The sequence below is a fragment of the Pangasianodon hypophthalmus genome, chromosome 30, assembly GCF_027358585.1.
Source record: "Pangasianodon hypophthalmus isolate fPanHyp1 chromosome 30, fPanHyp1.pri, whole genome shotgun sequence".
In the NCBI taxonomy this organism is placed as follows: Eukaryota; Metazoa; Chordata; class Actinopteri; order Siluriformes; family Pangasiidae; genus Pangasianodon; species Pangasianodon hypophthalmus.
The window spans coordinates 11925766-11950151 of NC_069739.1; the positions used below are offsets into that span (position 1 = coordinate 11925766).

Genomic DNA, 24386 nt, shown 5'->3' on the forward strand with positions numbered 1-24386 from the left:
TTAGCTCTCTGTTACATTTCACATGTTTATAGTTACTTGATAAAAGAATGAGCTGTGTAGAATATGCTCGTTTGGATTAAAGTGTGTAAATTGTGTTTGGGAATAAGTGATTTCAGTTGTATTTTTTTAATAGATACCATTTTACTTTTCATAATTTCCTTGTAAACAATTCTTCACTACAAAAATAGTACGTCTAGTTTATTGATAATCACATTGCAGGGCAAACAGCAGCAAAAAATAAAGTCAAGGCAACTCATTATGATCTACAATCTCCATCTTTGGATGAGAGATACATGCAAGCAGGAAAATCTTTATTTATAGAAAATGAAATAAATCTATCTGTGAAGCTGGCATTGGGACCTTAATTGTATTGATTGCATTATCTTTCTTCATGTTCCTTTGTTTCTTGCTTAAATCATATTCTTACAGTTTATTTTCTAGTCTGTTACTAATCATGTTTTTTTTTTTTTTAACATGCTCTCACTTCCTTAATCAACATTGTATGATCAGTTGTACTGATACTGATAGTCATGACTATACCTGTTAGACCTTTAATCCTCTGCATAGGCAGACATACTGGATTGGGTATAGACAGAATCCAAACGTCTGGTCACTCAGACAAGACACAGACTATATACACTCTGCACTCAGGCTGTCCAGATAAAGCTCAGAGTGTTCATATCTTCTCTTTTCTCTGAATATTATATCGCCCATGAAGTGAGTAGGGCTTATCCACTTTCTAAACCCCAGTTTAACCCCTGGTTGCCGTTGCTGCTGTTGTCACGCTAATAAAGGGAAACAGGGATAGGGATGTTTACATGTATATTTTATGGCATGATGTGTATATTTACATGCAACATGCAGTTTCACAAGTCTTTATGATATGTGGGTTAATTAATACATTATATATTTCCCAATAATTTACATGATGCACGCCCCTGTCAGACTTTAACTCTGACTCTAACTCGGCACACCTACTGCCCCTATTTAATCAGCAGTTACAGTTTAGACTTATTCTAACATTAAATAAATATTCACTCAAAATACTATACTAGCAAGGGACCATTAAGTTGTCATTAATCAACATCAGACTAGAATTTATTGCATAGAACTGGTCATAAATGTGGCAGAGTTTTGCTCTATAATTCTGTGGCGGTTTTTCTGTGCTAGTGCTAAGGACAGAAGGAGGACAGGAGACACACAGCAACGTTCAACTAATTGTTCATTTACTTCAGTAAAATTGTACAGCCAAGCATATTTTTTTGCAGTATGAGTGTAGTAAAATATACAGTAGGTTACAGCAGAAGAGCAAGTTCTGAAAGAGCAAACAGGCCCTTGGGACAGGCAGTTTCACAATGCACCCTTTCATATTAAATATTACAATGCTGAGTAGGCTTTGGAGATCATCTGCAGAATAAAACCAAGGCGTGATTAAAGCAAGACATTACTGACCAGATAATTCTCATCAAAGCCAAAATGCAACTTCTCACCAAGCAAGGTATTAAAGCAAAATCAATATAACCAAGTCAATAGATGACAAAGAGAAGATACATGCAGCTATGTTTAGTGTTCTTGTGCAAAATGTCACAGGCATTTAATGAGTATGTGTATGACACCCTTGAAAACACACACAAAAAAATACACTAAAAATCAAAAGTTATTAAAACCTGTTAAAAAGTAGTTTGCTTTCGGCTTTGTTCTTTAAACTACCATTACACAGCACCTACACTATAGCACCATTACAGCAGGGGGCGCCGCACTCCCAAAGCTCAGCTATAGCAGGTCAACTAGCACATCACTATGAGCTGTGGAACTTTTCAACTCATCACTTGGAATGTTAATTAATTAATTAATTAATTGATTAATTAATTCCTTCTTCAAAAATGGACCTTAATGGGCTTGGCTTGTCAAGTTTGTCTACAAACAGTATTTTAAAACTCATATTTATATGAGACATTACCTGCAGGTCATTTTACCAGAGATCTCAAACCTGCAATTACTGAAGTGTGATTTTGTGTCTATTTTTACGTTGTTAATACCTGAGATGAAGATGTACTGGGTATTTTAAAATAAATTTTACAATAATATTGCTATAAAATCACAACAGTTGGCCAGGGTCAGTGAGACCTTCGTTGCTAAGTAAGCTAGTGAATAGAACATGATTTTTTTTTTTACTGAGTGCACATTTCAAGGGATCACATATTACAAAAAAAAAAAAAAAGATAAAAACTATACACAAAAAGACATCTCAAAGGATGACAATCTGTGGATTAAGTTTAGTTCTGCCAATGGTCCGCAATTTAATGCCAAGACACACTTCTGTACTGTTGTTCTTTAGTTCCTTTAGGAGTTATTACAAATAAAAGCGCATAGCTCAGTAGATGATAACTGGGGAATACACATCATGATTAAGTTAGTTTGGCACAATTTAACCTCGAGGGGAATAAACATGGGCTATGCTGCTGACTGTAAGTTCCAGCTGTTCCTTACCCACGTTCAATTACCCTCAATAAACCAGCTGAGGAACTCACAAATGTCTATCAGCAGGCACTCATACACGAATGAGCGTTTATCGCAGACTCTGTTTTCGTTGGACCACAGCCAAATGTTTGGCCGGAGCAGAGACTGACGGATTTGCATAGCAAATAGCCATGCAAACAGCAATCACCTCAATCTGAACCGGATACACTTCGTGTCATGAGTCTTTTTTTTGGGATATCTTTTTAATCGGAACTGCTTTTGGAACGATTGTCCAAATAACCCATTCAATAACAAACCACCAAGATCTATTTCAAAGAGGGGATCTAAAGGAATGTACCGATACAAGTCACACTTTTGGTCATTTGCGCTGCATTTTAAGACAAATAGCTAGCTGAATAGACAAAACTGTAAAAGCATACTGTGTGGATGAATCAACAGGTGAATAGTTAACAGGAGAACAGAAAAAGCACTGTATTCTTTGGATTAAACTGGAATCCTACCAATTTTCCAATACTTCTGCATAATTTGCATGTTGAGAAGTAAACAAAGTTCAGATTTGTTCAGAAATGTTCAGAAACCCTGTGTTCACAATGCCTTGTGCCTCGCTATTCAGCAATATGCCATTTTCACTACGAAATCCTGACCCCCAAAATATCCTCTTTCACGAAGAGCAGGAGTTCCCAGACTAGGGGTCACGACTCTACATGAGGTCGCTTGATTTACAAAAGGGGTGGTGAGAGAAACTCACAATCTCCTCTTTTGCTTTATTCAATTATTTTACAAAATAATATTAGAAATATCGAAGTTGGATTTTGTGTGCTACTATAAATTGTTACTGGAGTCACATTTAAATTAGTACATACTATTTTAGCTGCACTAGAGTAGGAATTCAGCAATAGTAACCAACAAATTAACCCGTCCATCTACCTCCACTAAACTAACTAGCGTTGTGCCCCAAATCGCATACTTATGTACTGTTCTAGACTGTTATTGAGTACTAACTCTAACCGGTTTTCCTATTACATGTAGCCTTAAAAAAAAACTCTCACGTGGCCTTCGAACCTACCAAAACATCTGTTTTGCATACTAGATTGCGTTCTCGGATTTTCTAGATTAGTAAATACTTTTGAATGTAAGGTGGGAATTGTTGATGTAAAACGCAGCTCATGACAAGAATCATGACAACACCAGAACGTTTTAAAGAGAAACCGTGGATGTCTATTTGGGGTTTGTTTGCCCAAAAAGCAGCCTGTGAGAAGCCTTGACTTACGGTTTCTGTTTCTTATTAGAAAAATACTATGATGTAGTACCAAACGGACTAAAATGTCCAAAAGGACTAAGACGGACTAACAAACGGACTGTATTACAGTAAGGTTAACTCTGTGTATCTCGAGCTGTATCAGTTAACATCAGATTATACAGACGAAGCATTGTAATGGGGTATAAACACGTGTAATGGGGTATAAACACGTGTAATGGGGTATAAACGTGTAATTTCACTGGTAGTTACAAGCAAAACAGCCATCTTTGCTTTGGAGATGTACTGACCCCAGTTTCAGAAGCACTGTAAATAAATGAAGTCAGTACATATCTCTAGAATGAGCCATTCTGCATGACTTTGTTGACTTCTCAGTGAGATAAATTTTTAGAAAACCTGCTAGAATTCCCCCTTACAGTATGATTAATGACTTGCTTATGAGATACTTTTTCAAAGCCATATGAGGGTTTGCCAGTTTAGCATTCTTTTTTTTTTTTTTTTTTAGAATGAACTTGCATGATTTCAGCATACACCGCACCATCATCTGATTCCAGAAATGTTATTGGAGAGATTTTGGGCCTGTTACAATCTTTTTTTAAAAGGCATGTAGAATAAATTACTATAGGCACAATGTAACATTACAACAAATGTCAGTTATTACAGTTAGGCACTACATAATAAATATTATATAACGACACATCACTAAATGTCCCAAATAAAAAAAAAAGACAGCTATACCCATTTAAATAGAAACATGATTGTAAACCTACAAGTTTAGATTTGTATACGTGAGCTCAAATAGACTTCTGGTAGCCTGTTCTAGGAGAAGCGAAAAGGACTGCATACCAAATTTGGAGATAATTTAAAGCGTGTTAGGTGAGAATGTGATCAGTTTCTTCTTCATCCTCTTTTCTGAAACATAGTTAAGTTGATGCTCATGCGATTGCAAGTATTAGAGAGATGAAGGCACAAGTGATTGATACTGTAACACTAGCATTATACAAACAGCTCAAATTAAAGGTAGAAAATAGTGGAATTTTACATTCGGACGCAGACTGACGAAGTATTAAAGCTGCAGAAAATCTTCCAGGTGGCCTCCACTACTGAAACATTATACTGTACAATCTCTACACTATATATACTATACATACATATATACTATATGTACAGCCTCAGTATCTTTACATACATACAAATACACACAGCACATGTGGCCCTTCTATTTTGCAAACTGTGTGTGTGTGTGTGTGTGTGTGTGTGTTTGTGTGTGTGTGTTGCGGGGTGTTGATGAGGGGGGTAGCTTTCTGTGGTAACCCTGGTAGGTCCTGTATTGTAGTGCGAGTGATCTACCCAGGGCAGAATAAAGAGAACTCCAGGAAGAGGAGGACGTGTCCTGTGTTCCAAATCTGTTTTTAACACGCTCACTGACTTCTCCTCAAGTCTCAGAAGTATAAAGTCATACAAGTGGCCATTTGCAGCACAAGAGAAAGGGGGTACAGCAGTGTAAAACATTTTCTTGTGGCTGCAAGAACAATGTAGTTGTAATAGTTGTAATGTGAAATCTGCCAAATCAGATTCCTTTGGACTATGCCCAAAAGTTGTTCAATCCCTCAGTTCTTCATGGGCATCTAACAAACAAGTATTAATTAAGTATAGACATGGCCTTTGGGATATCAGTGGGAATTCCCACAAGGCAAAATAGTGAAGAGAAGTCAACAAAGGCACATTAAAAACAGTACTGGATCACAGCAATCTCCTTTTCTTTACATCGGCTTTGTCACGGCCATGTTGTTAAGAATGTCTACGAGGTGGTCAAGACCATAGAGATAGCCGTCCTCACGGTTGCCCTCCACCCATGGGTTACGGTGGTTCAGGAACTGGCCTTCAGGCAGCGGTGTGGTTTTGCCAAAGTCTATCATCCACACTTTTGCCCTTTCATGCTTGTCATGGACGAAAAGGAGAGAGCTGCCAATCACCTAAACATGAGCGAAGTAGGAAAAGGATAAGAATTGTAAACAACTGTATCCTCCAAGTATATGCCTATGCCTTACTTTTCTAACGGATAAAAAGCAAAGTGTTCTACTGTAGTAAAGCAAGCAGAACGTTACTTGCATGAAGATTATAGTGCGAGTTCTACAGGTCAGCATGGAAAAGAAGAGACGTGGTTTTTATTCATTTCAAAAGTCATCCTTTGCCAAAACACTCTCATGGGTCAGACCATTGCTTACTTTTCCAAATGTGCATAAAAAGATGATGAATGCTTTGACTGGACAAGAGTAGAAACATTTCAAACCTTGAACATTCTGTATAAAGTATGATTTCCACTACCCATTTTCACTTCACCTCCAATCCCAGTGCTAAAAAACTGCAACAGTCCTAAGAAGCAAAGTCTACTAATAAATAGCACAATCTAGAGATGTAGTCATGGGCCTGATTTTTGCAAAGCTTGAGTCCAGAATGATGTAATTATTGCTATAAAACTGCACTTTGTGAATCTAGACAACAAGAGCTACATCTCTATATTGCAGCAAGCTGACATAAAGTAACCAGCCAGTGAGAGGGGAAATTGCAGTGCTGTTTACCTCGTGTGTCTGGAAAAACGGTGATACTTCCAGAGTTTCCTTGATTTCCTGTAGCCGGCTGAGATATTTAGTCTGTCCAAGAATAAAATTGACTCAATTCGATATAAACATATATCAAATATATATATACAGCTATAAAACAATATACATACAGGACAGGACTATGCAGTACAATCATATAAATCATATCAATTCTCATAGGACTGAACAAATTTATAATAAATCATGCCACTTAAAATGGTGACATGTACACTAAAAAAATCAAACAATGGAATTGGGAATATAACAACTGAATGAAAAACACTCTGGCACTCTGTCTCATTTGGAGAACTCAAAGTGTTGTGATGTTAAAGGACAGGTTCTTCCCCAAACAGATTCTCTGCAGTGTTTTGCTTTGTGATCTCTATTTAAACTTCGAGTAAGCTACAGAGGAAACCCTTAAACTGAGCAAACCTCCCTTGGGAGTTTGCAGGGTGTTTTGAGGTGTTCTCCTAGCTACTTGGTCCCCAGCCCACAGGAGTTTCACATTGGCAAAAGGCCCTAACACAAACACACAGACACTCTCTCACCAGGATATTCCTGTTTCCTTTGAAAAAATCTTGGAAAGCCTCAGTCACTTGTTCCCGAGTCTTGGTCTTTTTAAAGTCTCTGTTTACTGTTCCATCTTCCTTCTGTGAGTAGGAAAGTAAATGTCAGACATTAGAGGATTTGTTAAAAGACCTTCATTAATGCATAAGTATGGCTAATAATAACAGTAAAGACAATGTCAGTAAGCATTAAGTTAATCACAGAATCTCATCTTCACATTACAGTAAAATGCATGAAGTATAAAATAAATGAAAACTAACTTTGATTTACTTTTATTGTAAATAAATTAAATAAACAGGATTCAATATCTTATGAGGTGTTACAAGCGTTTTAAATAGAATAAACTCTGTCCTTATTCTAAGACAATATCTTACTCTGAGCCAGTGGTCTCTGAGGGTTTGGCATATGTCTTAAATCTCTAAGCCAGCGTCTCCCCAGACTGCGATTAAACTTTCATTTCACTAAAGCTGAATGATAGACACAATATGAACACTGAGCTCAGTTCCTGAGACATAACAACAGCAACCTGTTCTTCAAACTCGCAATCACATGGAATCCCTGAACCATGACAACAGAAAGGGTGAGAGCGTGAGACAGAGAAAGAGAAAAAGGGAGAAGTAAGCCCTAGCCTTCTATGGCCTTTCACAAGAGGAAAGTCTGAAAAGAATCCTCCAGTCTTTTTCTCATCACACACACCACAGTGAGAGAACTCCTTAATGAAGACATTTGGAAAGCTGACCAAATATGGTCCCCCTAATCCTCTCTTCGTCTGACTTAATGCAACCACGGCAGCCTAGTTTAATTCAATTAGCCAAGGCATTCTGATCAGCATTTTGTTCTTTAGACATTTTCCTATGAGGACTCATTTGGGTTTGCATAGCAACCGCCACTGTGTGTGAGCAAAGGCCTTATTTCGAGAAACAAAATCTTGTGCTGCCTGTCACCAACTGATGTTGTGTTCAAATGGAGGTGCCACCACCAGCCTTTATGGATGACAGAAACATTCATCCGAGCCAACCTTCTTCAGAAATGGCAATCCTGTGCTGCTACTTGGGCCAACCCTGTTCATTATGTAACATACACTATATCACCAAAAGTATGTGGACATCTGACACACACACACACCCATATGTGTTTGTTGAACAACCCATTCCAGATTTACTCTGCCCTTCAAACTCTTCTGGGAAGCTTTCCACTAGATGTTGGAGCGTGGCTGTGGGGATTTGTGTTCATTCAGCTACAAGAGCATTAGTGAGGTCAGGCGCTGATGTTGGGATGTCGAGGAGGTCTGGGGTTCAGTCGGTGTTCCAGTTCATCCCAAAGGTGTTCAGTGGGGTTGAGTAAATTCAGGGCTCTGTGCAGGACACTCGAGTTCTTCCACTCCAACCTTCACACACCATGTCTTCATGGAGCTCGCTTTGTGCACAGGGGCATTGTCATGCTGGAACAGGTTTGGGCCTCTTAGTTCCAGTGAAGGGAAACTGTAATGCTACAGCACACAGAGACGTTCTGTACAATTGTGTGCTTCCAATGTTGTGGTAACAGTTTGGAGAAGAACCACATATGGGTGTGATGGTAAGGGGTGCACATACTATTGGCTATATAGTGTATGCACAAGGCCAGCACTGTGTTTGAAATTTGAAGGCAGGACCTCACCATTACCCATTACCATAGGCGATTACTTTAAGACTACATAGAAAGCATGGCCTACTCTAACATTTCATTAAAATGCAGCAATAAAATGTTCACCAATGTGTCTATATATCATTCATCACTCTCAATGAAATTCTTTAAATCTATAATTCTATAAATATTTAAATGTATCAAAATATCGAATACCTCTCTATTGTAGTATCACACTGTTCATTCATTTAATGCAAACTGTTTTTGATGCACCACCGATAGAACGCTACTGATGCACCGCTCTAGTGGGATCTTATTTAAGTGTACTTTATTATAATGGAGAAAAGATTAATGTTCATTGGACAAGAAGCTTTTAATATGTCATCTGGGTGGGGCCACGCAGACACCATGCTTCACTGGGAGTCAGTGAGTGTATCACAGATGGTGTTTGCACAGCAAAAAAAAAATCCTAAATTTATTGGACAGTGCCCTCTTCGTAAATAGATTTTTGGCTCGCTCGGATGCACAGCTTCTCTATATGGTGACTGGGAGATCTCTCAAAGGCTGAACCCCATAACTAGCTGCTAATCATCGAAACAGTAATGAAGATAACCGACAGCATTTCGGGGCCAGTCAGTCAACCGCAGACTCACAGAGTCCTCGGAAAAGTTGCAGCAGTGGTCTGTAGCAACTAGTATGGCGTATCTCTGCATTTTGTAAATATGGTAAATAAATTGTACGTCTTTTAAGTTCTGTTTGAGAACTATGTTTCAGCAATTTGTTGTTTATTTATACGTCTTGCTAGCTAGCTGTTACTACCTTCTTCAGTGAAATTTAGCTGGGTTTTGGCACGACGTACAAGTAGACAAACATGAAACACATTTAACAAAATGTACAGATACTTCAGACAGCTGTGCTTCCCATATTTTAAAAACCACCAGCTGCCATTGCTCGCCTCTCATTCACAAGAGACAGTAATGATTAATGAATAGAGGGATGTATCTAAATTGAGTGACAATATTAGTATATAGACAGAAATATCAGTATAGTGATGGGGATATCTGTATAGTCATGGCTTCATATAACGATCACATCCTACTGAATGTTTGGTAAGGCTGAATCATAGGATATGTTTCTAATCCTATGACTCTATATGTTTACTGGGTGTGCTATTACATATATGTAGTTTATTGTTCTTTACTTAAAACCATTTATTGTTCTTTCCTTTTTCAAATCAAATCGTTCTACTTGATCATGTCTAGTGTGCATTGCTAGTGTGGCTTCTAATAAATGAAAGTGGGTCCGAGGAGCTCCCTTGCCTCATGCACACTGGCACTGGTTTAATCCTACAACAGAGACTTTGGCATTTTTGGATGAAATATTCTCATTTATCTCACCTTGATGCCTTCAATGCGGAAGCCCAGTGTGGCTGTAGAGCTGATGGTCTCTCTCCACTGCATGTAGCGTGGTTTGGTAACTGCTTTCTGCTCATTTTCCTCTGGTGTGGGGGCATCTACATCCACTTCAATCATCTTCTGGTACATATCGGCCCTCATAGTGGGCTTCTTCCTGGCTTTCGTCAACTCTTCTTCCAGATATGTCCTGTGTAGCACAAACTTTCCCTTATCACTGGATTGTGACTGTGTATTGCTATTTGTAATACAGATAACAGCTCAGCAAATACAGATTTAACACCAGTGATATTGAGAAATAATTACAAAACTGTCCAACTACTAATCCAAGCTAAAAAAATAAAAATAAATAAACCTGGACACCTAAGAATTACCTATCATATTCTACTTTTGTACACCTTTAAAGTATTTTTGACACTTGGCTTTAATTATGCCAAAAGACAGCGGAACAGCAGTGGGCGGTGCAAAAACAAAAACAAAAAAAAAAAACCAACCTGACGCCCATTTTGCAATCCATGACGCAGGGCGTCTCAAACTCAGCCAGCAGATCTTCCATCTGATTGTACTTCTCACCGTCCTTCTCCACATCACCGTGGTAGGCTGGGACATACGGCTTCAGCACGTCGTTCATCAACCGGGTCAGGCAGCGCTGCTCACACTCGCAGTGCTTCTTCAGGATGCAGCCATATGCACCTGCCTTGAAATTGCCTGAGGGATGCACAGAGAGGTACATCACTGTATGAACGAATGTAGAACTCCAGAAACGAAAACACAGCAACTGTCACACATCCCGAACCTGTAATCCACCTTTCAGAGACTATCTTAACACAATACCACTTTATTATACACATTAAACATATATAACAAATTCAAAAACATCCAGATACAATAAACTCCAGAATTACTGGTACAAAAATGAGGAAAAACTGTCAATGTGATTATCTAGATAAATTCACCCTGAAAATATGAGAGAAATTTATTCTAAGAAAATAAAAATATATATATTTTTAACAAAACCATGTCACAATTATTGGCACCCTGGAAATTTTTTATTAAAAAATATAATTGGACCATGTTCCTTTTTCGATTTTAAGTTCACCTGAGTGTTTAGGTGTTTAATAAGCATCCATCCCTGAATATGAGGTGACAGAGGTCAATTTCAGTGGTTGACCTCCGTAAATCAGGCAACAGCTACGTACATGCCTGAAAATGCCCATATCCACTGTTAGGGCAATAATTAGAAAGTTTAAAACAGCCTACTGGAAGAGTATTTTCACCCACACACAGTGAGGAGAGAGGCAAAAAATGTGCTTGAGGATCATTGTTTGAAATTTGCATATCGACAATTAAACACCACCTCCATGCCAACAAACTATTTGGAAAGTCTGCCAGAAAGCCTGTTGTTTCATATAACCACAAATGTGAATGCTTAGTGATGCTAGTGACATAACTGGAACTGCGACTGGAACTGCGTTATGTGGTCAGATGAGACAAAATAGAGCTTTTTGGCAAAAAATGCTCACGGTGTGTTTGGCATTAAAAAGAATGATAGTGAGACAGAAAAAAATGATCTCCACGGTTAAGTATAGTGGAAGATCTGTTATGCTGTGGGGCTGTTTTCCTCCAAATACCCTGAGATCCTTGAAGGACCAAAAGATTTTCCATGAAGTACCAGCAGATTTTAAACGAAAATCTGGCAAGAAGCTACAACTGTGCTTGGATCTTCCAGCAGGCCAATGATCCAAAACATATGTCCAAAATCCACAAAAAATGGTTCAGTGAGCACAGAATCAAACTTTTGATGTAGCCATCCTAGTTCCCTGACCTAAAGCCCACTGAAAACCTGTGAGGAAGGAGAGCTGAAGAAGAGCGTCCACAACAGATGACCTAGGATCCTGGAGGATCTGGAGAGATTCTGTATTGAGGAGTCGCTTCAGAATCGACAAACTCTTCAAGCATTACAGGAGAAATCTCAGTGCTGTTACATTGGCAAAGGGAGGTTCAACGAAGTACCAAATGCAGAGGTGCCAGTAATTGTGACACATGAGGTTTTTTGAGAACTTTGTTTTCTTAGACTAAATTTACTTCAGTTAAAGTTAGATTCTGGATCTGACGGTAAATATAAAGCAAACAGGCTGACTTTTGTAAAATGTTATGCTTTCACTAAGACATACCTGCATGGCCAGCCAGCTGAATCCAAGGGTACTTCTTTTTGAAGGACATTAAAAAAGGTGACCACTGCACCATGTTCTTGATCTTCTTCCATGATTTATGCTGTTCAATGACAGAGTGAGAGATTTAAACATTGTGGTAAAGATTGTAGAGAGCACATCTGAATAAACATTGGTTTATTGTAAATTATTATATTAATTTAAGTAGGTTTGAGGGTGGTTTCTTTGTAGATTCGGGCGGAAGGGGATCATTTTCCTATATTAGAATACACAAAAACCAGAGGTTACCCCAGACCACCTTTAGGTAAAAACACCAGAGACATGTTTTGCATGTATTTGGTCATGACTTTGACTATTCTTGATCAGCCTGACAGATGCCTTATGACAGAATGCGCAAAGCCAGGGTAATGTTAGTGTAATAGCCTTAACACATTGCATTTAATAGAACAAAGCATATACAAAGAACAAGTACTATCTAGAAAGAATAATGTTGAAAGATAAATTTTTAATGAGGATGTCCAACTCTTTCCACTGGTCTTCTCTGCATATTGAGCACCTGCAAGTCATGCAGAAACACCTCCATATTGCACAAGTGAGAACAGGAAAACAAATGAACAAGCATATATATATATAGTTATCAGAATTCTTTTCACTCACCAGGAATGGTTACGTACACAGAATTTCCCCCCTGGCATTTAGTACAGCCTGCTACAGACCAGAGCAACAGGATACACACAGGTACAGGTGTTGACATACTCTAAGTCACTCATGCCCTTGCTAGTAGCTCTAATTACAGGATGTGTAATTAGAGTGTCCAACTGGCCTCTTTTACATGTCAAACCACAGAAAACCAGCAACCGCACTGGAACGACTCACTGGAAATGCACGCCAACAGAAGAGCTCTCCTTAAAAGGATGGTCTCACTCTATTTGAGTCTGCCCATCATTCTTTTATGGTATCACTCTGTTTGAGTTCTAAAAATGAGTCATGATGGACAGTGTTTGCTAGGGAATCCTGTGCAAACCATAGGATACTTTTGCTCACCCTTAAACCATCTTGAGCTTATATGCGGCAGACAAAAACAACAAGTAACACACTTCAACTGGGAGAAATAACAGCAGACACAGACTTGCATATTAGGCTACATCTGGATAACAGTTTAACAGTCTATGGTGGTGATACTACAGTTTCATTTTAATTGGGATTTTTTAAAATTCAGATTCATTTATAAGAGACAGCGCTACTGTTCCGCAATAAATTCTCAGTAATTATGCTACCTTGTCATTAGACAATATTACAGTCTTGAGAGCACTTGCTAGAGCAATTTCCTTGTATGTGAACACACACTTGTCTAATAAACAATTATGTTTCTGATTCATCTGTGCAAATGAGCAGGACTTAAAACTTCCTGAGTACAAACTCAGCAGTCACATACTGATTGTTATTTTTATTATTATTAATAAGAAAAGTGAGGGTTTAGATGGCCACACGGTAAACAAAAGGTAGCCTAACTTCACAGACAGTAAAACAAAAGGTTAGCTATTACCTGAATCTCTTTGGTGATGAGAATGATGGATGCGGCAAGAAAATTTATTGCAAGAAGAAGGAGACTCCAGATGTGTGAGGCAAACGACATGGTGCCAAGAGGATGGTGCCAGTCCAGTGTGCTGCATACAAGAGCACTATCTGGCAGAACTTGAGGGAAAGGAAGGCAGGGCAAAGGGGCCTCTAATTTGGTTCTTTGCACAACGGCGTTAAAAAAAACATTCAGGCCATGCAAATGTGCCAATGTGGTATGCACTGGTGCCAGGGCCATATGGAAAGCCTTTAGACTCTAACCCGAGGGCTAAGCAGCTAGGCAAATCTCAGGGTCCTTCAAACTCAACGCGAGGTCACCTGAGGCCATAAGACTTAGCAAGAGAGAAAACAAGTATCATACCAATTGGTATCTCCCCGTAGGATAGATTTCTGTCCCTCCCCACCATCAGCACGCGGACAAATGCCTCGTCCACTAAACAACAGGAAACCACGTCACTTAATTTTGATAAATGTGAGCAAAATGATTTTTCTAGTCCAACTGGACTAGAGAAACTAAGCTCCCATTTTATGTCAGCCAGTGTGAACAGGAGATGAAGTGTTATTTTCAGACTTATGTGCTCTTCTTTTCAGAGTGATAATGAGTTTTTTTGCCTAAAATTGCAGGGGACAAATGACTGGACATCATCCACTTTGAATAACCAACAGAATGATTAAAGGGTTTTCAAGCACAATTTAAACACTTTTAGGAGCCTTTAGGAATACATCTCCTAAACAGAATTGTTCGAGAGAGGTAAAGGTAGGGGTAAAATATTCATTATTCACTTTTGGATTTTATCAACAAATCAGAATAAATGGAGATAACAGATAAAATAGATATAGTAGATATTGATTTTCTGCAGTCTTATGCAAAAATATCAATTTATTGTTGTTGATGTTTGTCGTACTAAACAGAAGCGCTTACATTCAAACTAGTTTATAATTGTGAAGAATCCCCTATTTGCATACAGGACTATATTTGCATGGCCGTAGTGCCTAGAACCAGGAACAATGTATGCCTATTGTTATTTCGATTTCGCTATCAAAATAATCTTTAGCGATTATCAAAATGCATGGTTAAGACTGTATGTTTTCTTTTAATTAAAGCTAAAAATTAAAAACCAAAACATAAAAGAACTTTGCATTCAGTAAATAGGGTGCTTACTGTTAATGTTGACCACTAATAAAATGTCATAACAAAGGTTAAGAGTATTCATAAGCACGAGTATCAGGTCAGGAGGAGAGCTAAAGGTGAGTTCTGTTCATATAAGCAAGCATAATGGACGTTTCAGGTGCCTGTGTGTGCAGGGGAAAACGCTGGCATAAGGTTAGTGTAGATATTTGCATGCAGCACCAATAAGCCTTTTCATTTTGCTTAGAAAACTCAAGTCTCCTTTATTGCTGATTCCATACTTCATCCAGTCATTTCTCAGAACTGAGCAGTGAACTCAACCGTTAGCTAAAACAGCAAATAAAGTTTGCCCTCCTTGCCTTTGAGCTGTTTGATTTTCAGGAATACCAGGAAAGCAAAGCACTCCATCTGTACGTGACGGTCTAAGCTACTTGCTTTGCTCTCCACCCACAGGCATTGTATGAGCTTGCTATCAATAGCCTTCAGGTCTGTAAAAAAAAACTGAAGAGCGGAAGTGGCAGTGCCGTATCGTAAGGAGAGCACTTGGTAACCCTTGGTCATGCCATTGTTCTGATAAAAGCCAGGCAAGCTATATTGAGCATAAGGAAATGGATGACGCTTTTTTGCAGCATCCCCTCAACTTCTCTGGCGTTGTTAAGTTTCCACTGAGTGCTGCTGAAGAAGGAAGTGGCTTTTAACCCCTCGAGAGGAACCTCTCAAGTGAAGACAGGAAAGCACCAGCACTTGGTGACAATACTTTCCACATCTGCGACCAAATGTGTAGAAAACGCAGACATCCGTGTTCAGATAAGAATTAGTGAGCTGTTTCTGAGTCTGACCTAAAGCAATGTCGTCAACAAATGGCCGCATTTAGCCTTTCACTCTGACAGATTATGTGTCAGCATTAACTCAAAAGGTTGACTATCACATCACAAGGTCATAAGGTACACAATGTCCAGTAGACTAAAAATCATTCTGAAATATACTGTAAATGTAAGGCCATAAAACTACTATAAATGTATAAAAACATGAAAACACTAATTTATCCACATTTTTAACAGAACAACTACATTAAATAAATGTTAATAATAATCATCATCATCATCATTCTTGTCACAACTGAAATATCTGAGCCAGAGACTATTAATATATACTAAGTGTTCTGCAAAGCCACCGTCTGTATCTGCTCAAAATCTTCATATCTGTTTTCCTATTCAGATTTAAATCAGAAGTGGTCTCGACAAGAAGTGCTTTTTATTCGGTTATGTGAACGCTACCATTATGGCCTGGAACACACTCAAACAGGGCTGCTGGGAAAAGAAGTCATTTATCATCCACAAATTCTAACAACAAATAGCAATTTGCAGAGCATAACTTTATTCCCCTCCTGCACCAGATGTCCTGTGGAACTTTCTGGCAAGATCTTCTTTCTAATGTCACTGAGTAAGCAAGGTAACCGTTTCAAAGCAGTGAAGTCTTTCCTAAGTCAAGAGACAGTTGACAACAACAGCTATCTGATAATATTTGATCAGATTTACTTTAGTTTTTGTTACAAATTAGAAAATTAGAGAGGACGGATTAAAAACGTGAACTCATTATTATTACTCTTTATTGTTCTGGCTTTTTTCTACATTTGTCATGATATGCTTTTTTACGCTCTGTACTAAAAATAATAAAAGTAGTTCAGTATTACCTCCTTATGCAACATGACCTATTCATATATGAGCTGTGATGAGGTGTTGAGTGGTGTAGGAAAGCTCTGTGGATGGGGGAATGGCAGCCTGAGAGCGACAGTCTGGGTATCAAACCCACCACTTCAATAAGAGCAGTGATGTAAAGCTCAGGGTCATCAAAAGCAGCATCTCGCTACTCATTTCTAAGACTAAACCAACCTCTTCTGCACCTTTGTTTTCAGAAAGCTAGCCAAACATTTGCTAACAATACTACACACACAAAATAGTAGTAATAATAGCAGCGTTCAGTACCATCTATTCGTGCACTGCCTAGCCACATTAGAAACTTTTTTTTAAGTGAAAGGCTTCTTTAAGGACTGAGGGAAACCCAAATGTCCTCAGACACAAACAAAGAAAAGGGTATAAATATGCACAACACGTGGCTTCCTAGTGAGCAGAAAATCCCCAATGGTCTGAGCATGTCTGAGAAATGCACATGGCGTCGTCTTCTCGCGAGTAAACAACGACTCATTAGCAGTGTACGGGTAATTTCCCTCTGTGGATATCCTCTGTAGTGCAATGGGGTGCACCACTCGCAAAAAAAAAAAATGAGCTTGAGAAAAAAAGGCAGATGAACTTCCTGTCTGTTGCATATGAAACAGCTCTCTCCAGCAGAGCTGCTGTAGCAAAGAAGGCCAGCTGTTTGAAGCAGGCATGCCTTGACGTCAGCTGGTCGCCAGGCAACCGTCAACCACAGGGGTGTTACATTTTCCATTGCTCATAGTTTTCAGATCCTCCAACAAAAACAAGCTGTAGCCATTTTAACGGGGTGAGTGACGGTATTGCCTCGATAAGAACTCTTACTTTTCCTGAACTTTTCAAAAACCCCATAAACAAAAGTTAAAATCAGCTGATTAGATTGAGCAAATGTCACCAATTATCATCTTCAAAAAGGATCTGATGAATCCAACCTGTTTTCAACATAACAGTGCACAAATCAGCAGCCTCTCCAGTGCTTACTACAACACACACACTAGCTTGATATTGTTTGCAAAAAAAAAAAAAAAGTTGGAATTACTACAACAACCTTTGCAAAGTAAATTAAAGCCTTATACTTCCTGAGCTTCACGATGCATAATCAAATGCTTTAAGAGGACCTTGCCTAGCTGGGAGGAGAAAATATTCGCCCGTCCTCATTCAGGGCTGGTGTTTAATGCACACAGTAGCCTTATTTCTCAGCTTTTCTCATTGGCAGCATGCATATTCAATCTATGCACTCATAGTGAGGAAATATTCGGAGTACACACAACGCCTGTAACCTCCCACTCATCGTGGGCTCCATCTCACTAAAGCAGACAGGCCTAGGCATGCGCTTCATACGGTGTGCAAACTTGCACAGAGGACAGGAAAGAGTACATGTCTTGCACTATGAAAAAAAAAAAAAAAAAAAAACACTGAAAACAACCACTACAATTTTAAAGCTTAGTCACGTAGTCTATTCATGTTTAGATAAAAACAATGATATATTAATTCCAAATAAGACCTTTAACCAAAAATTGCTGCAAATCATGAATAGTGTATAAAAGACCAATATAAGCTCACATTCAATTAAACACATTTCATTGTTTTTGGAACACTCACGCAATAATCTTCAATTATATCACGGCTGATACAGTAAGAACGGGATGAGTATTTTTAGCCTTTTTAAGCTACTATGAAAACAACTTACAAACAAGTAAAGAATATGGATGTGCTGACTGAGTGGCCCTCGGGTATATTCTTGGGTTACGGTTGACACTAGTTTTAACAAGCAGCCACAAACTTGTTGTGCCTCTCTCACTTCTACACTTACACTTGTGCCAGCCAACACCCTAACACACATCACTTTCCTCATCTCTTTGCCACAGGAAAAGGAGACACAATTAGTCAAGCATCTAGGTTAAACACTGGAACTGTGCTCTGTCTTGGATCAGTGCACAAGCTGCAGAAAGTCCATCCTTCAGAGGAAAACACCCACAGCAAGCAGAGTCAGATATCCACGCGGATGGCTGGAAAGAATCCAGAAAATACCTGTTCACACAAAGCAAATAAATGCGCACGAATCCTTGGTTCACGCTCGGCAACATTTTTATTCACACCCCTATTCTGCTAGGTGTATGAGGTTCATGTAACACAGAACCTGCGAAGACATATGAGAAGACCTGTCCAGGTGCATTCCACGAAAAGAAAAGCAAACCAAATATCTTTAGGGGAATATGCAATGTCAGCAGCAGTCTCTCTCTCTCTCTCTCTCTCTCTCTCTCTCTCTCTCTCACACACACCCTCTCGCACCCGCTCTAATTCTCACAGAGATGAGGATAAGTATAAAGATTACATTCCAGCATACCTGTGACCAGCTTCAAAAGAGGAAGTAAAGGGTGCATTTAAATCACGCAACTCCTCCCTGAAGGCAAAGGCTGACTCATTACGCTTTCTATGGAAGTTAGGAGACATTCTTCTATAGAGTATACGAGGTTTGACCAAAATAAAGAAAATGGTGGTTTGAATATTTAATGGCCATTTAAGCCCTTATAGCTCTAGTTTAATTTTCAGAGTTTCAGTTATTCACCTTAAAGCATTTTATTCAGTAACTACTATAAATAAGTTAGTAAATACAGTGAAACTACTACTACTATCGGGTATGTGGTTACGGGAGTGATGTAAGTCTGCAGCCACCGCTGACTCCTGGGAGTTCAAGAGGTTAACTCTAACTAATTCTCTATGTACAATGGAGATAAGATAAGCAGAATTTTAATATTGTCTTATCAAATGCATTATTTAGTCTGAGTAAACTGTTCATACAAGGAAAAAAGAAGTCTTAATTAACAAGTGTCAGTCCCAGAATGTATGTATGACACAGCAATCCACAACCTAACCCTACTACTAATGTCAAGCTAAGACCAATGGAAACTTTTTTGGGTAACATATTTGACCAAAACTGCTGATAACACCACTTAAGTTTCCAAAGCGCCACAGGAACAACAAAACCTCACAGCTAATGGTCATATAATTAGAGAAAAATGAACACAAGTGCTGTTTTGCTTTTTGAACTCCAAATTCAGAAAAATCATTGTATTATAGATAGAAGGGCAATCTAAGCAAAATCGCTGGATCAGAACCTCTTACTGTGGAAACTCATTTTAATACTGGGGTTATGGAAAATTGTGTGTCTGTGGAAACACCACAATTAATTTTAAAAGGTATTATTATTATTATTATTATTTTTTAAAAAAAACATTCCACTCTCACATTTCACAAACATTGATAAAAATTACTAACAGTGGGCATGATTACTCGGTGGCTCAATGCACACTGAGCACACAAGTCGTCTTTATGTAACGGTAGAAACATAGAAATAACACAGTGTTCTGTACATTTAAAGCAGAACTTCATATTTCAATCCAAAGTGAAAAAGAATGACCGTAAATAGCTCGAATATGAGAAAATGTCTAAAGCATTTATATTTCAAGGCTATCAGTTTCGGTCTATTATGACCCTTTCATGTGTTTTAAAGCATATTTTTTCTGTCCGATTTCAATGTTTACAAGAATGAAACATCCAGTGATGGTTCTTCTGGGATTTCCTACACTGCGTGCACATTCATACTGTGCACTTTACTGAGTGGTCTTTGCTATGTTGATTGCCAAGCAACAAAGCTCTCTAAGATAGCAGCAATGTGTGAGCCACTGATTCTCTCAGTAACCATGCCAAGACATGGAGTATGTGGGCTTACACCTTCTCCTTACTAAATCACATTTTAATAGGATGACACAACAATACACTGACACCGACACAACAATAATGACACTGCAAACCTGTGCAGTATTTGGCGAATGGTAACGGCATTTTATAGACAGGGACCTAATGACTGCAATAGATCAATTTTCTTTTTAATTTGTAGACAAATTAGCAATAAAGCTACGGTATGTGACACCCAGGTCAGCAACAGTACAGGTGAAACGGAGCACGGATCACATCAGTTGACCGGTCTCGTCTTTGCATTAAATAGCGGGGAGTGAACTAAATTGTTGCATACATACTAAAGCCTGTGCTACATCATGTACACAATACAAGCCAATAGATATTAAACAAAGACCCTGAAAAAAAAAAATAAAAGAAATGGGCTGAGAAAGTACAAGGTACAAAATTTGGACTCACTGCTTTCTGCTGCGTCTGGAGGAAGGCTGGTGTGCGTTCTGGGTCACTGGAGAGGTCTTCCTCTGATTCTTCCCAGGAGGAGAAGCCAGTGGAAGAGGCAGACGAGGAGGAGAGCTTTCGCAGTGCTTGGGAGGGCTGTGGGCTGACCTGGGGTTCCTGGCCCTCTCCACCAGCGTCTATTCCATGGTCTGTCACTATGACGGCAGGGATTGCACTCCTCTCCTCAGCGTCCGCCTGAGACTGAGCTTCCGTTGGCTGAGCTCCGTCCTTAGTTGTCTCTGATTGCTTGGTGGCAGTCAAGTCATTACCAGCCCCTTGTGATGTGGAGACAGTGTTCGTCGACCTGTTAACTGATTTGTTTCCCTGCAGGTTACCCTCTTCCTTATTTGTATTAACTGTATTGTTTTTTTGTCCGTGTCTCTCCAGCCCTCGGGAGTTCTTCCCATTCTGCAGCTCCTGGGGGATGCTCCAGACATCTGTAAAGTTTAAGTCAGAGACAGAGCTGGGCTTGTCCGGCTGAGGTACAGGGGCAGAATTCGGGCCCTGCCGCCTGGCAAGCCGAGGGCTGCGCTGGAGCTCCCTGCTCTGGGCCTGAGCAGAAATATGTGCCTCGAACAGATCCACCTTCTTGTTCACCTCTACATTCTGGAGCTCCTTGCTGCGCTGGAGCTGCTGAGCAGCACGCCGCTCTTCCTCCTCCTGCTCCTCCTCTGGGTCTGTGCCACTCAGCCTGCGCACTCGGGTGCCCACATTCACCCCCAGCAGGTCTGGCGAGCGACATGGTGAGCGTGCCCTAGAGTTGTTGGTGCTGGTCACGCCAGAGGCAAAGACAAAAGATGTGCCAGAAGAGCTAGGACTCAAGCTCCCGGGGCTGTAGGAACCACTATTCCGTCCCAGCAGTGGGCTGTAGGTGGATCGGTCCGGCACTGGAAGCACAGGCCTTGCAGTCCGAGGGCTGCTCTTATCAGTCAGGTTATTAGGGTTCATCGTGAGTAGGTAGTTCAGGGCATAAGCAGCCATAATAGAAGGCTGGCTTTGTCCATAAGCCCTCCCATTTAGGCCTAGTCATCGATACCCCACTGGCCTCTGGAGCCAACCATCATGCGGTCAGGGTTAAAGAAGGCGGGCTTGTAGAGCAACACGATAATCCCAGCCCTCGTACTTCATTCACTTTTTGTACACACTGCTGACACATGTATTTGTGCCAGCTGCTGAAAAGAAAAACAAGGTTATTAACGATTTGCAGTATAAAGTAACACCAGAAATTGGCAGCAGAGTCCATATGGCACTAAGAGGAGTCCGGACCGGAGGTTAAGTGTTTCCTTTTCCTTAATTAGTAAACGCAGCATGATGTGATTATTATGTTTACATTTTATTCTGGAAAACTACACAGTTATTACAGTTATTAACTGTTAAAGGCCTGCATAAAACAACAACATACAACATACCTGTGTAATAATTTGGTAGATCCACCTCAAAACACCTTGGAAGACAAATGAATCTCTTAAACGGTGTCCTTGACAGCAATTCTTCCTGTGCTAAATATAAAATCAGCTAAATAGTAGAACTCTGTTGTTGATTTAATGGAGGGTGGTGAAGTATTTCAATTAACGTCCCAAGCGCATTACTGCTTTTTCATTACGAGAGGTCCTCACATGTGAAAGCCACTGCGTACCAAGCAAGCATTACAAAACTACAGGTACTAATTTGACTATTGTTTCGTTTGAGAATAATATATTGCATTCACTGTCCTTAACAGCACGTCAAAGGAGATGTCCTAAACCTAAAAGTAAAACGTGAGGCTTCTGCATCACTGATGCTAAACATTGGAGGATTAGCTTTAAAAAGAAATGGGCTGAGAGGAACCCAGTAGTGATGACCATTTACGTGTTATCATTGTTCCTTTTTTTTGTTTTCAAAAAGCATGTGGATGTCCGACACACTTCAAGCAGAAAATTATGAACGGTCAGCTGCTCATATTATGGCCTCTGTACTAATGTTTTTCTCCAAACCATTCCTCGTGACAACACACTTCCCATTAAAAGATAGCATTAGTCATGAAAATCTTCTTCTTTCATGGAACATTTTACTGCAAATAAACATAAAATTCTTTATTGGTAAGGTGAGGTTAAAAAAATCCAAAAACTAAAAGCAAAAACAAAATAAACCAGCTGTCTGAAGTCCAGGGGGCAAAGTGATCTCCTGCTTGACTGTGCATGCATTAATTCATCACCTTACCCCTTTATTTTCACAACCCCTCAAGGGCTGAGCTCTCTATAGAAACAGCTGTAAAAAGTCTGCAGTTGGGTTAGTTTGTAAAGTTTGTTTGCAGTCGGTTTAGTTTGTAAAGTTTGTTTAGTTTGTTTGCAGTCGGTTTAGTTTGTAAAGTTTGTTTGCAGTCGGTTTAGTTTGTAAAGTTTGTAAAGTTTGTTTAGTTTCTTTGCAGTCGGTTTAGTCTACTGTTGGATCTTGCAGCTCTGTCTTCACAAAAATGATCTTGTATGCTCATTATAAAAGCTGCTGGAAAGATGTTTGCTAGAATTATGTTCTAACCAGCCTCAAGAAGTGCAGATTAGGTTTGGTTCGGTTCGGTATCCTGATGGAATCGAGTAGTCTACAGAATAATCTGAAGGGAGTCGATAAACACGTGGTGACTATCAGATGGCTGAAAACATCCCCCTGAATGAACGGGCGATGGATGTAGAGCAAAGCGATTGTCCTGTAAACCTTTACATCTTTATCTGTTTTTCTCAGACTTAAAGACGATTCAGATGATCAGAGTGCAGATAAAACAGCAAGACTGAGTCGTATTCAAGAGCAGATGGGATTTTTATGAAAGCCCCAGCAAGCCTGGTGTGATTTTTTACACACTTTGCATGTTTTCACCTGTACTTTGCATTAATGTATAATCATTAAACTGTTACATTGTCATGAAGTCTGGATTAGTTTCCACACTCCTGACTGCACTTGGATCAGCACATTTTCAGTATTTTCTACACAATCGCGCGAGGCAGCCTGTTTTCTGGCTGAAAGTGTTGTGGTGTAAAGTGGAGTTTGTTAAAAGATGAACTCAAGTTGTGTTCTTACCTCGTTTTGCTCAGGGGAACGCGTTTTGTTGCCGGTCCCTGTCCAATCAAAAACCGTCGCCAAAGTTCAAAATAAATCGGTGGAAAAGGGCTAGTCCGATTCAGCAGCTTCACATGGGGTTCAAAAAGCCCCAGAAAAGCCTCGGGCTGGACTCCGGGTGTGTGCAGGGGGACTTGTGAACCTAGCTGCTGGGCTCCGATGCGTGTTTTGGGGCACTTTCTCCTCCAGCAGCCGAGCGACTCGCCTCGGTGTGTTTCACGTACAAAAGGCAGGAAGGAAGTTCAAACTGACAGTCGCGCTGAACTGAACGGAACTTCACTGGGCATTATGGGAAGAGCCTATCATCCCAGAGCCATACACACACACACACACACACACACACACACAGGAGCTGTCACACTGGGTTTCACACTGCCTTTCGAATCCCACTGAGTGTTTAATGAGGAAAAACACTTCAGCACCTAATAGCAAATAAGCTGCTAATAACCTTTTCATACATAACACTTAGTGTCTTAGTTTAGATTGCCTTCATGTTTCACAATGAGATGTACAACTAAATTTTAGTTTTAATATGAAAACACACTGCATCAACTTCATTTAAACAAAC

The 24386-nt window shown here is 39.6% G+C and overlaps 1 protein-coding gene across 2 annotated transcripts; it reads right to left on the reverse strand.

Moving 5' to 3' along the window:
* Positions 1-1205: 1205 nt before the first annotated feature.
* On the reverse strand, positions 1206-24095 carry itpkb (inositol-trisphosphate 3-kinase B). Of its 2 annotated transcripts, none has more exons than XM_026917722.3 (8): positions 23780-24095; positions 20693-21900; positions 12119-12218; positions 10439-10652; positions 9930-10134; positions 6891-6992; positions 6322-6393; positions 1206-5715 (listed from the first exon to the last, which is right to left on the reverse strand). In XM_026917722.3, the coding sequence occupies exons 2-8, from the start codon at positions 21710-21712 to the stop codon at positions 5503-5505; spliced, it is 1926 nt and encodes a 641-aa protein (XP_026773523.1). In that variant the 5' UTR covers positions 21713-21900; positions 23780-24095; the 3' UTR covers positions 1206-5502. The 2 variants fall into 2 exon arrangements, with proteins under 2 accessions (XP_026773523.1, XP_026773522.1); XM_026917721.3 differs by having other exon boundaries at positions 20693-21903.
* Positions 24096-24386: the final 291 nt, after the last annotated feature.